This window comes from Loxodonta africana, chromosome 18 (genome assembly GCF_030014295.1).
Source record: "Loxodonta africana isolate mLoxAfr1 chromosome 18, mLoxAfr1.hap2, whole genome shotgun sequence".
Classification (NCBI taxonomy): domain Eukaryota; kingdom Metazoa; phylum Chordata; class Mammalia; order Proboscidea; family Elephantidae; genus Loxodonta; species Loxodonta africana.
The window spans coordinates 16,742,646-16,760,257 of record NC_087359.1 but is presented as its reverse complement, the minus strand read 5'-3'; the positions used below and the strand labels follow the sequence as shown (position 1 = coordinate 16,760,257).

Here is a 17,612-nt window from a genome sequence, read left to right as displayed (position 1 = left end):
AGTTTAGTTGTAAGATGTAAATAAAACCTGAAATCTTGATTCCAACCACTTTTCTATATATACACACGCTCTAGTTTCTTTAAACCTGACCCTTAAAAAAAAAAAAAAAATTTTTTTTTTTTTTTTTGACCCTTAGGAATTGGTAATGAATTTGGCTTTGATGGATTATCCTTGGTGGTAGATCAGCAGTGCTCCAGTAAATCCTAAAGGCTAAGTGATAGCTCAGTTGAATGATACCGTTTTTCAGTCTGGCCATTCAGAATGACAGGAAATACCACAAGTCCCAAAAGCCAGAAGTCCATGGCATTCATATTTTAATATAACAATTGATTTCAACACACTCCACTCCCTATATTCATTCTCTCTGGAAAGAGGAGCTGCTCTTGCCTTGTGCTGCTGATGGCTTTAAAAGGCTGTTCCATCTCCTCTGTAGCCTGATGCTTACTTGCTGATGATACCCGAGCTCTGTTACTAGAGAGTAGAAGTCAGGTCTTCAGAACACAAGCTATATATCAATCTTCAGTCAATGGGCCTTGCCCTAAACAAGTATAATGTGCAGTAATGGCCAAACCCAGAGGTCGGCACAGATGGAATTACACACCAAATATGAACTCTGAAGAGCTACACCAAGGGAACATAGCACTGCCACGGTTCTCCCTTGAGATATCCACCCATACGGCACAAATTGCACTGGATGATCTACACAAATAAACTCACGGACAGGATGTGGGCAGAGGGCCTCAGTACACCTGACCTTATCAGCAGAAATGGTGGAGTGGCTCAGGCTCTGGCACTGACCTGACTGGGTTCAAATCCTGAGTCGACCACTTACAGGCCTTGTAACCTTTATTAACTTCTCTGTGTCTCATGTTCTTCAGCTGCCAAATGAGGAAAACAGGCCTGCCTCATTAGGGTGTGAGGACAAGATGCGGTTACACACATGAAGCGCTTAGAACAAGGCTTGGCAAAGAGTGTTTAGTGAATGTTAGCCATTATTATTATTAAAAAGCAAATGGCGAAAGACAAGGAAAATGTGCTAGATTTGTTCTATATACTATCTGTAGACAGTACCTATTTGAGGTTACTCTAAGATTTGCTTTCTTAACATAAAATTATGATGTCTTTAGAAAAAATCGCTCTGTATGACATTTAGCATACTTAATGACTGCTGCATAGAAACAATGACAAAAAAAAAAAACTCCAATGTTGATGCTTCTTTGGGAAAAAATCCTCAAACTTAAGGTCAAGGCTGCCGTCCAGTGCGGCAGGAAGAATTCTATCATTCATTGTCCTACACAGAAATGTACACAAGGCTACCACAGTTTGAGAAAGTTTGTCAACCAGCATAAACCTCAAAATGAACGTAAAGAAGCATTTATTTGTTTTCAAATAGTCTTTACGGACTGAAAGGTCAAGAGTGTTAAAAGCATATGAACTCCTCTGACACCAGAGGAGAGAACCAAGAAAGGAAGAAATGGATGGAAATGTTAAGTCTGTGTAAGAAGAAAAGGCCATTTTCCAAGCCTGAACTGACTCCTGGTGAGTGAGGAAAATTCCTACCCAGCTCGATCAGAAAAACGGAAAGCTCTTTCCACTCTGATGGCTCAGGCAGAAATAGCACAAAGAGCAGGCATTTGATAAGTATTTGTTGGCATAATTTAATTTGAAGAAGGGATTTGGTATTTTGAAAAGAGTGCTACTGGACTAAGAATTAGAAGAGTGGTCACTCCAGATAGAAAGGATAAAATAATAAATGACCACGACCCCTCAATTTTTTTTTTTCAATTAGAGTTGAAGGTGGAAGATCATCACCACACCAGATTTATCTTCCTAAAAAAAACAATTTCTCCAGGCCAGTCATCTGCCGAAAAAATCTTAGCTATTCCCCACACTACAGGAAAGGGTCCCCACCTACCTTTCCAATATTGTTTGGTCACCAAGAAATGTCCACTCCGACCAGACTGGTTTCCTTGTTCCAGGGAAGAACAGAGCATGCTCATTTCAGCTTTCTCTCCCCAGCGCCTATCACAGTACCTGGATCACAGTACCTGGCCCACAGTAGTTACTAGTAAATGTTTGCCCATTCAACAAAAAACTAGTGCCTTCAGGCCTGCGCTCCCTGTGCCTGGCTCCTGGAAAGCCCCTTTCCTGCTTGTCCAGTCAAAACCCAGCCATTCTTCAAAACCCCTCTTCACTTCCGCTCCCTCCACCTCTCCTCAGCAGCAGCACTCATCCATCCTTGCCGCTCTCTTCTCCCACTCTCAATTCCCATGGAATGCAAATCACCTGAGATCCTGTATTCTCATTTAAACATTTCCTGTTTGGGTGTTTTGTCTGCCCGGCTGTAACTGGGAGTTTCTTGAAGAAGACAGAATATTTTGAGGCAGAGGGAGTCAGAGAAAAGGTTATTAATCTGTCACCAGACAGATCTAGTTATGTGCTTCGGGGAAATTTTATGTTAAAAACTTAGAACAGTGCCTGGGACATGATATGCACTTCATCAGTGTTAGCTACTACTATTATTCATTTCCCAGAGCCTCAGTTTGCTCACGTGTAAAATGGGAGTAAGAATAAATCTTCTGTCAGGTGGGTCTTCATGAGAAGGATGAGAAGTGTATGAAAACCTCTTGAGCCTTCCTCAGCACACAGTAGCCCCTCATCGCCACATCACTGCCATCACTACAAGGCCTCACGCCGGGTGCCGAGAGGGGCTCGGTAAAAGTCAACGGAATAAGCTGGATGAATAGCTGGGAGAGACGTATGCTAATATCAACTAAGCTATCAAGAGAAATTTTTTCAGTCATTTAGTCAACAAATATTTACTAAGAGCTTACTACTATGTACCAGAAAACCCTGGTGGTTCAGTGGTTAAGAGCTATGGCTGCTAACCAAAAGGTCAGCAGTTCGAATCGACCAGGCATTCCCTGGAAACCCTATGCAGCAGTTTTACTCTGTCCTCTAGGATCTCTATGAGTCAGAATCGACTCAAGGGCAATGGGTTTTTATCTTGTACCAGGCTTTATTCTAAGTGCTGAGACACAACAGTGAAAACAGTCCTCGACCTGTGAAGTTTACATTCTGAAAGGGAAATCAGACAATTAACATAGAAGGAGCCGAGTAAAGAAATGCTTCAAAGGTGTTAAGTGCTGTGAAGAAGAAACAAAAAAGCAAGATGAGGGCTGGCCTGGTTGGGGGCGGGCTCTCCAGCTGACGTTTAGGTCGAGGGCCGAATCCTCGGGATGGCTTCTTTTTGTGAGACTTATCTTGACCCTCAGGCAGACTCTGGTAGCCTTTCCACAGGTCAGCATGACCAAAGAGGCTGTGGTGTGACTGCTAGGGTCCCTCTCAACTCAGACCAAGCTACAAACATTGCTGAACCAGTGGGTGCAAAATTTTTTTGTGAGAATGTTTTTCTGGCCACTTAAGTTTCATGTGGAAGTAAGCTGATCACAACCATACCGCTACTGGTCTGTTTCCCAGGAAGTTCAGGTCGCTGTTCTCTCCAAACAGGTAACCTTCAGGATGAGGTGAGTCAAACTTCTCTCCTCCCATAATGAAGTGGCTGGCAAAATAGCTCCCTGGAGTGGGACAAACAGAAAAATCAAACACAGGGAAACCAGGCAAACCGAAGTAAAAACACTGATTAAAAAAAATTTCTAACCCTTCAAACAAATAATTAGAACAATTCCTAACTCCAGAAGTGTCTTCTTTTCTTGAGTTTGGACAATGGCACAAAATGAGTAAAATCACAGCAGAAGAATCCAAAATACCAAACATAAAATAGATCATTGTTTTCCTTTCAACGTTCGTTCATTGACTCCTGATCATAATCAGTCTGTAAAAGACCAGCAACGCCACACAACCCACATTAATGAACATATATATGTATTTTGTTACCGATTTTTTTCTTACACTTGAAACGGTTATCCCAGGGATCTTAACCACAGGTACTAGCATGTGTACACACACATACCTTTCTTCAGTTAGATTTTCATAAACCAGCTCATACGCATACACAGATGTCTCAGTACCCAGCCACTACTGTATCTACATCTCCATAACCCTCTACAATAAAGTCTCTTTATACTTTAATTTGCTCCAAAAGATATAAATGATTGTTCCATAGGAAAATACGAATTTAAATAATACAGCTGTCCCTGGCTTTACCTACCAATTACCACACAGCATGCCAAGCCTCAGCCTCAAATTCACTAACAGCGCTGACGGCCAGAGCTGCAGGACATGAGTCATGGTAGGTCCCCTTTGCCCCACCTTAGCCAGGCAGGAGGCAGGGATACCGTCAACACTACCAGATGAAATCAGGTCAGAATTCCCACCAACCTCACTCAGACGGACCAGGAACCATGCCAGGATGTGATGGTGCTGAGGAGTAACAAAGGGAGACTCAGGTAACACTGCAAATTCTATCTGGGAATACTTTTCAACTTTGACAACTAAACGAATGCCTCTTACCCGAATCTAATTCTCCCATTAAGGTAAGCTGTTCTAAGTGAGGGACTCATGCCATAACATGCCTTATCAATGTTCTCATAGACCCCAAATTCTCAAATTAATAGAAAGAACTTAAAAAGATGGCAAAAAGCTTATTTACATGTTATACTACTAGGATATATATATATAAAGTCCCTAAGTCAGTTGCAATTTTTGCTGAAGATTTACAGGAAACTAAAAAATTAGTATCGAACTGTGGAGAAGGAAGACAGAGAAGAAAAAGTGAACCAAACATTCATTTTTGGATTTTCTACACATGGAGCTTTAGCCTAGAAACACCTATTACGTAAACAAAACAATGTGGATAAAATCACCACAAAGTGAGGCAATTCTTGAATTAAACCATAAGCAAGGAAACATTATTTGAGAGTTACAGCAGCCAAAATCAATGCTATCACTGAGGAACTCTTAAAAGTTACCCACCAAGCTTAAAAACACAAAGACCAGCTGTGGTACAGTGACTTAGTAAGACCCTTGGCCCTTCTAACCACAGTCTCCATAACTCCCATCAAATGACAGGGTGTGGATTATGCAAATGAAGTACTTGTGGCTCACCAAGGGGATTAGCTAGATTGCTAATAATGTAAATAAGATGCACAGCACCCTTGTGGGGGTGGGACTATGAAAATAAGATGTATGGAACCCTAATTAGGGGACTGGTCAGTTTTGCCATCCTGCTAGGCTTAAAAGACAGTCAATCCCAAAGCAGAGGGGACCTCACTGTAGCCACGAAGAAGAGACAGTAGCAGAGTATGTCCTTTGGACTTGGAATCCCTGTGCTGAGACCCTCCTAGGCCCAGAAGACAGAGAGAAAGCTGTAACACCGAAGACAGCGAGAGACGGCAAGAAGCAGTGGCAGAGAAATGGTGGCAGCAGAGGCGGCAGAACCAGGAGACTGGCAGGAGACGGCATGGTGGGCTTCCTAGCCCATGGAGCCAAGTGGGTACAGTGGGTGTGCTGACCCACAGAGCGAGAGAGCTGAGTGCCTTCGGGCGGGAGGCTTTTCTGATGGAATGGGGCGTCTCCAGGCACTTACTGGCAGAGCTAAAAGGGCTTTGTAACACTTGCTTGACCAGGGCAGAGGCCAGGCTGAGGGTCCGAAGGGCCAAGAAGACGAGGGCCAGAGAGAGGCTATCCTGATGGAACAACTGTATCCTGAGTATTCCTGAACCTGAATTATAACCTGTTACTTCCCTAATAAATTCCATAATCGTGTGAGTATTGTCTGTGAGTTCTGTGTGGCCACTGTAACAAATTATCCAACCCAGCAGAGAAGTGGAGAGTGCCCTGGGAGGGATGGTTGGTGTCAGAATCAGTAAAAGGTATGGAGGGTGGAGGCATGTCTGACCTCTGCCTAATAGGAATCAGCGTTAGGCTGTTGATCTTGATTCTCCTTCCTCTTTGTGAAGTAGAAGAGGTCAGACACCTCCATCATCGTGCCATTTTTACACCACCCATCTGCAGTGATACAACAGTGCAATTGATCATTTAGGAAAGCTTAATTATCAATTATTTATGTCAGCACTTGCTAGCCCTATTTTCCAAGTGCATAATTTATAGAGAGGGAAAGTGCCTAGCTGCCTTAAGTACCAGCAGTCATCTCAAACAATTTAAGAGTCACTTACCTCTGAACCTTAGTAAAATATATTTTCTATATATTAGGGATTATATATCTATTATACAGTAGATGAAATTAGAAACGCTAAAGAGTTAACATTGAAGGATGGCTCGCCTTGCTCCACAGTAAAGAAAAGAAAGAAGCAGGTTTGGTGCCTGAAGTTGTACACGTCAAGTTCAGTGTAGGAAGCACTGAGTTTCCAATACCTGTGAGCACTCAGGTTTGGGACATGGGGCAATCAAATCCATGATCACTGGTGTGCAGGTGGAAGTGGGTGACCCTAGCAGGAGAGGACTAATGACTCGGGATCTTAGAGGTTAAAGAAGCTGACCGCGTTCTATTGGAAATGTCTTTTTTCCCATAATATTAAAAGAAGTTATGAAAAAAGGTGTGTAGAGGCAATGATGGTTTTGCCTTGCATTAAAAATAAAGAGCACAGATATACAAAACTCTAAAATTAGGGTCAATAAATCATGGATAAAAGGATTTTTCATTTCAGTTAAAAAAAAAAAAAAGCAAAGTTCCTTTAAATGCCTCATTTTCCGGGCTGCGCTTAAAATACAATTTCATTTATAGTTTGAAATTATGATATTTACAAACATTCAATGTAGCCAACCTTTCAGGAAAAAAATGCATTGAATAAAGTGTTAGAGCTAGCTTTATACTTGTAACTGGGAATGATTTTCTCAAAATTATATAGGTGACTTCTAGTTTAAAATTAACGTGAACCCGGTTCAAAACTTAATTAGTAATTCTTTGATGCTGTTTTCTTCTAGACTCTTGGCCGTTAAGTGGGAGGTACTTTAAATGTGTAGACCTGTAATGAATTAAAGTAGAATAAGCTTCTAAGACCCTTAACAGTAAAAAGAAAAAAAATAATTTAAGACAATCAAAATTTCTCTTCTTCCTTTCTTTGAAATGGATCCCTCTAACAACTTGCTCTCAACTGGATTGGTGAGATAGAGCAAACTGCCCACTGACAGACTGGGTAAAGCTCTTTGTCTCTTGTTTAGGCTCTCTATAGTGGCAGCACACAGCTATGTACCGTTGCCACATCGACAGACACCAACACCAAAAACGTAACAATCCTTATAAAAGTTACCTTCTGGTCAACTTATATATATACACACATATAATAATTATTATTTTTTTACTTTTTAACAGTATGAATATATATACAAAAAAAAAACAAAGCTATTGTTGTCAAGTTGATTCCAACTCATAGCGACTCCACGTGACAGGGCAGAACTGCCCCATAGGGTTTCCAAGGCTGTAATCTTTACGGAAGCAGAGGGCCACATCTTTTTCCCATGGAGCGGCTGATGGGTTTGAACCACTGCCCTTGCAGTTAGCAGCCAAGCACTTAATCACTGCACCACCAGGGCTTCTTATGAATACATATACATATCCATAATATTTTAAAAAACAAACGTTTAATTTAGGTTAATTTGCTTCATTTATTTTTGATTTTTAGGGATTGCTTTTTTAAATTTTATAATTATGTAAAATGTTTACATGGTTCCAGCGTTAACTACACAAAACCATGCATATTCCAAGAATAACCTAGTTTCTAACTCTGTATCTTCCAACTTGTTCCCTCTCTCCACATACAACCATTTTAAAAAAAATATGGTTTATCTTTACATAAGTTAAACCAAATTAAACATTAATTTATAACATATACAATGGGGAAACCCTGGCGGTATAGTGGTTAAAAGCTACAGCTGCTAACCAAAAGGTCAGCAGTTCGAATCCACGGGATGCTCCTTGAAAACCCTATGGGGGCAGTTTTACTCTGTCCTTTAGGGTCCCAATGAGACGGAATCGACTCAACAGCAATAGGTTCTTCATGGAATGAGGAAAAAAGAGCAAAAAAAACTGTTTATAGTAATCATATTATTGGTAGTAATATTGGTATTATTATTCTGAGACTGTGATATAAAGCAAATGAGTAATGATGTGATATTTTATCATACCTGACATCACTGAGAATCAGGAATTCTCACCTGGGAGAAAGTTAAAGAAAGACTACATTAAGGAAAAAAAACATACAGTCCTGAATTTGAACTAGAAGCATCTATAACTTTTAGCTAAATAACTGACTGGCTCATAAAATAAAGAATATCACCCATGAGTAATGAGCTCCTTTAAAAAAAACCATGCATGTGAGACCAAATGGTCAAAAACTGCTCTAAAACAAAGACAAGAAGGTAATGGGGCGGGGAAACTAGGGTACTGGAAATGTTACAACCAGACAGAATGAATGAGAATGATGACACATGGTGAAAAACATAACCAATATCACTGAATAATTTGTGTAGAAATTGTTAATGGGAACCTAATCTGCTGTGTAGACTTTCACCTTAAACACAATAAAATATTATTTCAAAAAAAGAAGTATCTATAAAACGCATGATGTATTTTATCTTTACAGACAAACACTATTTCCTAGCTGTGTCCACCAAAAGGCCTGGAGGTAATGACCAACAGAGCAGCAGTGAGCTCCTCCAGCACCCAGACTGTGGTCTCCGAATGCCATTTTGCACTAAAAGGAACCAGGGCTCTGTGCAGGACACATTCCAGGTTTGGGGCAGGAAATGTAGAAGACTAGCCTGGAAGATCTTTTCGCACAAGATAACAAGGACGCTATCAAAGACTACCAAGGTCACATCAACAGGACTCAGAAGCCGACTTGGAAAGGTTCCCACTGGCCGAAGATAGGGCCTCTTGAGCTTCGGTCAGAATAACTGCAAGGATTGGAATCATTAAATTTGTGCATTAAGTTCATGAGTTCATAATAATATTAATTTTTTTAAAAGATGGTCACCACTGGAGGATGCTAGTGAACCGATTCATTATTTGGAAAACTGGGAGGTAAAGGAAAAGCAGTGAGCAACCTATCTTGCCTTTCCCGTCCAATCTGAACCTCTGGGTCAGTGGCCAATTAGCAGATGAGAAGAAGTTTCTCTTTACAGAAATATTCCAGCTAATAAACAAAAAAAAAAGACCGATAAAGTTAGAATATCACTGTTCTACAACCCTTAATAAATTAATAACTCATCACTCACACACACACACACACACACACAAAAACACCCCAAACCAAAAGTAAGCCCTGGCCGCGTAGTAGTTAAGAGCTTGGCTGCTGACCAAAAGATCAGCGGTTTGAATCCACCAGCTGCTCCTTGGAAACCCTATGGGGCAGTTCTACTCTGTCCTATACGGACATTATGAGTCAGAATCGCCTCAATGGCAACAGGTTTTTTTTTTAAACCAAAAAAGGCAACCGGACATGTGACTACTGATGTAAAATACAACAAGGTATCTTGCTAAATAAGACATACATATGTACAATTCAAAAATTTTAAAGATAACATGGATTTGATTGAGCTGCTGGATCCAACTGCCAACTTACAAGGTTTACAAAGAACAGAAGAACATGATAAATGACAGCTCAGGGATGCAATCAGCAAAATTCAGACCGTGGAAAACTCTACAAGACAAATGACCCCGTTTCCTCAATAAATACATTGAAAGCAGGTGGGAGTGGGGGAGGGAGGGGTACAGCAACAGAAAACTCGAAGTACAAACTTTATTTTAATCTACTTGTAATTGCCACATATTTTACAGTACACGATCAGCAAACACCAGGGCTTTCCGAGCTGTTGCCCATAGTCCTTTACTGGTTGGTCTAAAATAACCATAAATAAATAAATAAATAACCGTAAGAAATGAAATAATAAACATTAAGGTCATACGGACTCATAGCAACACTACTCACAATAACCAAAGGTGGAGACAACTCAAATGTCCATCAACAGATGAATGGCTAAAGAAAATGCGACATAATGGAATACTATTCAGACATAAAGAAAATGAAGATCTGATGCATGCCACAACATGGATGAGCCTCAAAAACATTATGCTAATTACCAAGCCAAACACAAAAGGCCACTTATTGTATGACTCCATTTATATTATATAATACCCAGAATAGGTAAATCCATACAGACAGAAAAGAGATTGGTGGTTTCCAGGGCTGAGGGGAGGTGGGACTGAGGAGTAACTGCTTTTAATTGGTTGTTGGTGTTAGGTGCCATTGAGTCGGTCTGACTCATAGCGACTCCACGTAAGACAAAACGAAACACTGCCCAATCCTGCACCATTCTCACAATCGTTGGTATGTTTGAGCCCACTGTTGCGGCCACTGTGTAAATCCATCTCGTGGAGGGTCTTCCTCTTTTTCTTTTAATGGGTACAGGGTTTTACTTTGGGGTGATGAAAAGGTTTTGGAGCTAGACAAAGGTGGAGTTTGCACAACATTGTAAAGGTTCTCAAGGACACTGAATTGCTCAGTTTAAAATTGTTAATTTTATATTATGTGAATTTCACCTCAGTAAAAAACAAATCATATGGGCAGGAGGAAATTGGCACATGTCACATTTATGTGGTTGTCATAAGTTGAATTTTAGCTTTAATTTGCCAGCTCATACTGTAAATGGAAAGGTCATAGCCTTGAGAACCCTATGGAGCAGTTCTACTCCGCATACATGGGGTTGCCATGAGTTGGCATCCACTAGACAGCAACTAACAACAACAACGTTGTAAACAAGATACAAAACTTTACCAAATTATCCCTCTTAAATGTCATCTGTGAGACAGGTTTTCTTATATCCTCTTTTCAGGTGAAGAATCTAGGAAGAGTTCGTGACTTACATAAAGTCTCACAGTTAAGAAACAGCAGAAGCAAGGTTTGAGCCCAGATCTGGCCAACTCCAAAACCCTTACCATAAACTGTACACTGTACCCTATAAGCCACAGGCAAAGAACAGAGTGAGGGGGAGAGCACGGAAACTGTGCCTCTGATTTCACATGTATGTGGAGGAGAAGCCAAGTGTTCGGGGTCCTCCACGACACCAACATTATCTGCCTATTCCTTTTCCTGTACTGTGATAGCAAAAAGAGGAACAATGCATTTGATGATAGAATGTTCAACCAGAAAAGCCCCAGTTTTTTCCTTTCTGGCAAAGAGGAACTGTAAATCAAAGACACTTTAGTTTCAAAAATATTTTGTTTTCCACATCAATTTTAAATATTTTGTTTTCCATGTCTAATGGAAGAACTGATAAGTTCATTAGTTCAAGGTATGCCCTCCCTGACCAAAATACAATATGTATAATGAAAATAAAACAAAACACATGGTATGCATTGCCTGACTTTGTATTTTTGAAACAAAGGCAAAGACCTCCAGACCTACATAAAAAACTTACAACATGTACTGTTTTCAACATCATTACTTTCCAAAGCTCCATTAGAAAGAAAGAAGTGTAATAAACTCTGATGTTGTTGGTCAGCATCGATTACGGCTCATGGTGAGCCTGTGTGTGCAGAGTACAACTGCTCCATCAGGTTTTCAAGGGTATGGCCTTCTGGAAGCAGATCACCAGGCCTGTCTTTCAAGGCACCCCTGGGTGAGTTCAAACTGCCAATCTTGTCAGGCGCTTAACCGTTTGAGCCACCACCCGGAGTTTGTCCCATATGGTAATGATAAGTCCTTATTGAGTGCTTAGTCAGTGCTGGTGCTATACCAAGAAGCACTACATGGATCTCACAAATGTGGTGTGATGGGTCACTTTTGTGTGGCCTTTCTTGCCATGGTCTTGTAACTTCCACCAACTGACTGGGAGGGACTATGCTAATAAGGTACATGGAACCCTAACAAGGGGTTTGGTCAGTTTTGCCCCACTAGGCTTAAAAGAAAGCCAATTCAGGGCAGAGAGAGGATCTCATCACCATCACCAAGGAAGAAGAGCCAGGAGCAAGTTGAGTTCGTCCTTTGGACCTGGGATCCCCATGCTGAAGCCCTCCTAGACCCAGGAGACAAAGAGACTGTAACACTGAAGACAGGGAGAAGCAGTGGCAGAGAAATGGGAGGACCAGCAGGAGATGGTGCAGTGGGCATGGAGTGAGAAAGCTGAGTGCCGCTGGGCAGGAGGCTTGCTGCTGGAGGAGTGGGGTGCCTCTGGACATTTGTTGGAGCTAGGTTTGTCCACCCAAGGAGCTTAAGCTGAGTGCCTTCGGGCCACGGTTGACTGGTGAAGCTTTGCAACACTTGCCCAAGCAGGGCAGAGGCTGAGGGACCAGAGAGAGGCGTACCTGTGGGCATGGCTGGGAAGAGGCTGCCCTGATGGAAGAACTGTATCCTGACCGTTCCTGAACCTGAGTGGTAAACTGTTATTTCCCTAATAAACCCCATAACCGTGAGTATTGTTTTTGAGTTCTGCGTGGCCACTGCAACAAATTATCAAACCCAACACAGAAGCAGAGAGTGCCGTGGGAGAGACGGTCGGTGTCACAATTGGTAAAGATGGCAATAGAGGAGGCATGTTTGACCTCCGCCTCACGGGAATCAGCCTTGGGCTGTTGATCTTGATTCTCCTTCCCCCTTGCGAAGTTACAGGAGGTCAGCCACTGCTCCCACACTATTTTTATAACAACCCTATGAGGTAGGTGTTGTTATTTTTTTTTAACAGAAGAGGAAACTAATGCACAGAAATGTTCATTTGTCCAAGGTCACACAGCTAGTAAGAGAAGTGTCAGGTCCCCAAGCCAGCTATTTTTACTCCAGAGCCTATGCATGCTTTTAACCATTACACTGTATTTCCATTGAGTACCCTAATTTAATTAACCATTTCCCTACTAGTAAACATTCCCTGCTCTTTGCAGTCTATGTTGCTTTTTTTTTGCTATTTGATTGTTTTTACATCTGGAATTTGTTCTGTGGGCTGTGTGGGATGAGGGCTTAATCCTTTTTTTTTTTTTTTCTCGAATGGAAAATTTTACCAACGCCATTTATTGAATATTCCATTTCCTCCACTAATTTGAAATGCTATTTTTATTATACCATATATGCCTAGATCTAGACTTTATTCTATTCTGAACCAGTACAATATAGTTTTAAAAACGGCAGCTTTTCAGTACACATCAATAAATCCAAACCCCTTCCACATTGTCAAGTCCCCAACCTGTGTGCCCTTGCCCTTCTTCTTCTCTTCTTTTGGGGTGCTTTCACCCCTTTGACTGTGTGAAGCTCCCTTCTCACCCTTGCAAAAGTTTCAACACCTTATAACTTCCCTATATTTCCATCCACACTTTCTTCTGGTCTCAAGGAAGTATTCCTCCTTTCCACACTCCAGAGTCAGCTTCTTTGCCCGAGTTCTAATTCCCAACTGTCTCTACCTCCTCAGAAACTTCATCAATAACCATCCTGCCTCCTCAATACTTTCATTCCTTTCTCTCCACGGGCTTTTTACTCCTCTCATACAAACATATTCTGGTCTCCCCAACTTAAGAAACAAATACAAAAAGACTTTCCTCTGCCATACCTTAAATGTCCATCCACTCACCTACCATCCATCCATTCTTCCTCTCTCTGCTTCCATCCCACATGCAATAATTCCTCAAATCTTTACAATAGTTTCTACCACTCTACTGAAACTGTTCGTTGGAACATTAAACCAACAGTCTTTTCTCAGCAAACTTCAACACTCATTCTTGAAGCTCTCTTTTTCCCGTGGCTTTCATAACCCCGAGGAAGTTCGAATATTCTTCCTGCCTCTCAGATCACTCATTCTCTCACTTGCTCCAATTTTTCCCACAGCCCATAAACACATAAACATGAGCATGTCTCTAAGAGCTCAGTCCTCTTTTCTTTCTACATTCTCTCTCTCTCCTCTTCATAGCATTAAATCAAAGACTTTGGTTTAAGACAGAACTGGGTTTGATCCTGATGCTGTTTGATCTAGGACAAATTATTTAACCTGTTTGAGTTTTGGTTTCTTTATTTGTAAAGCGGAGATAATATGTCCTTTTAAGGATTATTGTTGGAATCAAATAAGGTAACGTGTGTATTGTAGCTCGTTAGGCCTAGTAGGCAATTAATATTGGCTTCTCCTTTTCCACACTTGACTCACAAATGTTTGTCTTTTTTTTTTTTTTTGAGTTTCAGTCAAAATCTTTAACCAGCTGCCAAATCTTTCCATATGGATATCCCATCTTTGCCTCAAACTCAATGTTTAACACTGAATTAATAACTTTTCCTTCTGGAAGGAGGTGGGATATTTTATCTTAAGAGCTGGCACCAGAATTCCTCTTAGGGAAGGCACTATCTTTTTGGGGATATACTTTAATGAGCTATTTAGGATGAAGAGTGAAGCAATAAGGGCATGGATGTTTTTCTTGCTTGTTGATGGAACCCAAACTTCTCCATCTAAGGCATGAAGAGTATTGTGTTTTCCTACTTAGAGGGAAGAGTGAAGAGAAGAGGGGAAAAAGGAGAAATAAGAGAAAGGAGACATTAAGACAGAGAAAGCCTGGGGTTGGTGAGCTTAAGAGCCAGTACAACTTCCTGGCTGACGTACAGTTTAAGGGTAATAATGTCTATTATTCTTTTGGGGCTATTTGCATTTCTACACTGTAATCACAACTCCATCATCCCCACAAATTTTTTTATAAAATCTATACTTTGAATACTTTACGTCAGCGGAATTTTTTGGAGAAACTGAAGAATGGGCTGATGTCACATCTGTGTGAGGCAAAGGCAGCAAGCTGGAACCTAGGAGCCAAGATGGTCATGAGAACATTAGCACCTTGGGACTTCTGCAGAAATCACGGAGAAGCACTGGAATCCCACGTTCTATGATTTTAGGAAATGTGTGGATTTCTAATTTGCCTAGACTTTGAGGAGCAGTAAAGCCCCAGCTGACTCACTTCAAGGGCAGCTTCTGCACCAGATGTCTAATTTCTATCAATGGTGCCTCATTTCTTTGGTCATCCAGGCTAAAAACATCATAGTCATCAAAACAACAAAAACATTGAACATGTGTTTTGTGCAAAGCATCCTGGTCAAGACCCTCAACCCTTTCCAGGTTCAGTCACAATGGGTTATCATGTCTATTCTCTACAATTCATAACCCTAACAGATAAATCTTTCTTAGAACACCAGTTGGTCCCTCTCAATTTTTGCCCCTACCCACCTCCCAAATTTTATTTCCCACTACCTTTCTAGGAGAACTTTCTGCTCCAACCCAACTAACCTATACATTTTTCCCTGATTCCATCAAGAACACTTCCAATCTCCAGGTCATTACTAAAACTGTTCTTCACAGTGGATTATTTGAAAGTTCTGCTCTGCCTCAAAGTCTACCTCCGATGCCATCTGTTCCCAAAAACCTCACCCTCGTGGATCAAGAGGTTCTCTTTTATTCAATTGGCATAAACCCCTCTGTACTGTTTTTTAACAGTTTCACTGAGGTCAACAGACAAAGCATAAAATTTACCCATTGTAAAAGTCAACGATTTTAATAACCATCACAATCTAGTTTCAGAACATTTCAATCACCCCAAAATATTCCCTCATGCCTGTTTACAATTAATCCCCACTTCCATCCCCTGCCCTCCCCAGATCGAAGACAACCATTATTCTGTTTTCTGTGTCTATAAATCTAGCTTTTCTAGACATTTCATATAAATGGACTCATACGATATGTAGTCTTCCATATGGCTTTTTTCACTAAGTGTAATGTTTTTGAGGTTTATCCACATCGTAACATGTATCAGTAGTTCATTCCTTTAAATTGCTGAATAGTATTCCATTTGTATGAATATACCACATTCTTTTTATCCATTCACCAAATGATGGACACTTGGATTATTTCCAGTTTTGGGCTATTATGAATAATGCTACTATATTTGTGTACGTCTTTGCGCGCACATTTTCATTTCTTTTGGGTAGCTTCCTAGGAGTGGAATTGCTGGGCCACGTGGGAAATTTATGTTTAATCTTTAGGAAAGTGCCAAACTGTTTTCCAAAGTGGCTGTACCATCTTACAATCCCATCAGCAATGCACAAAATGAAAAAAACCAAACCCATTGCTGTCAAGTCAATTCCGACTCATAGTGACCCTATAGGACAGAGTAGAATTGCCCCAGAGGGTTTCCAAAGAACAGCTGATGGATTCAAACTGCCCATCTTTTGGTTACCAGCTAACCTCTTAACTACTGCACCACCAGGGCCCCAGCAATGCACAAGGTTTCCAAATTCTCTGAATTATCACCAACATTTGATACTGTCTTTTACATTTTAGCCATGTTAGTAGGTTTGAAGTAGTATCTCACTGTGGTTTTAACTTGTATTTCCCTAAAGACAAGTGTGATTGTTAAGGTTGTGTATCACCTTGGCTGGGACATGAGTCTCAGTAGTTTGGCAGTTATGATGTAGTTTGGCAGTTGTATGATGACGTGACCACCTCCATGCTGACATTTGATATAATGTGATTACCTCCATGATGAGATCTGCTGTGAGCAGCCAATCAGTTGAAAGGGCGTTTCCTTGGATGTGTGGCCTGCATTGAAAATAAGTGGACATTCTGTCAAGGCTCGTGGGTTTTTGCTCGCTCTGGATCCTGCAGCTGGCTCCTCTTCATCTGACCTCTGGTTCTTGGGACTTGAGCTAGCAGCTTACCTGTGGTCTTGCTTGCTGATCTTGGGATTCATAGGTCTTGGCAGCCTGTGAGCAAGAGCCCTGCTGTCTGACCTACTGATCTTGGGTTCACTGACCCCCGTGGCTACATGAATCAAGAGAAACTCCAGCCTGACCCACAGACTTGGGGTGTTCCAGCCTCTACAACTGCCTTGAAATAATCTCTCTATACAGTTATTTATATGCTTTCCTGGTTTTGCTTCTCCAGAGAACTGAGCCTAAGACAGCAATCAAAAAAAAAAAAAGGGCAAAGATTTAGATACATCACCAAATACACCAATGGGGAAGAAGCACATGAAAAGATGTTCAATATGATTAGCCATTACAGAGATGCGAATCAAAACTACAGTGAGATACCACTCCACCAACACCAGGATGGCTATGATAAAATAAACAGAAAACAACACACGTTGGCAAGGATGGGGAGAGAACGGAACTCTCACCCTAAGACAAGCAAGGAGTCCCTGGGTGGCACAAATGGTTAAGCACTCAGCTATTGGCCAATAGGCTGGCAGTTCAAACCTGCCCAGAGGCACCTCGGAAGACAGGCCTGGTGATCTGCTTCTGAAAGGTCACAGCCTTGAAAATCCTACGGGGCAGTTCTGCTGTGCACACAAAGGGTTGCCACGAGTAGGAAACAATTCCATGGCAACTAACAACAATGATGATGATGACTAATGATGTTGAGCATTTTTCCATGTGCTTATTAGCCATTTCTAAATCTTCTTTGGTAAAATGTCCACTCAAATCTTTTATACATTTTTAAATACGGTTGTTTGCCTTCTTAATAGTGAGTTGTAAGAGTTCTTGATACATTCTTGACACAAATTTGTTGCATGATTTGCAAATATTTTCATCTTCTTAATGTTGTCTTTTGAAGCAACATTTTTAATTTTGAAGAAGTTCAATTGCACTTTGGGTGTGTTATACCTAAGAACTTTT

General features: G+C 41.0%; 1 protein-coding gene across 2 annotated transcripts in view; it reads right to left on the bottom strand.

Annotated features, from left to right (window-relative positions):
- RNF157 (ring finger protein 157) overlaps positions 1 to 17,612 on the bottom strand; it is an 88,937-nt gene that overhangs the window by 64,084 nt on the left and 7,241 nt on the right. Inside the window, exons 1-2 of one of the 2 annotated variants that reach the window (XM_064270710.1) lie at positions 8,107 to 8,119; positions 3,460 to 3,578 (exon numbers count right to left, since the gene is read on the bottom strand). In XM_064270710.1, coding sequence (XP_064126780.1) covers positions 3,460 to 3,578; positions 8,107 to 8,113 — 126 coding nt within the window. In that variant the 5' untranslated portion in view covers positions 8,114 to 8,119. Of the gene's footprint in view, positions 1 to 3,459; positions 3,579 to 8,106; positions 8,120 to 17,612 lie in introns of those variants that run through there. The other variant, XM_064270709.1, reaches the window with a different exon arrangement.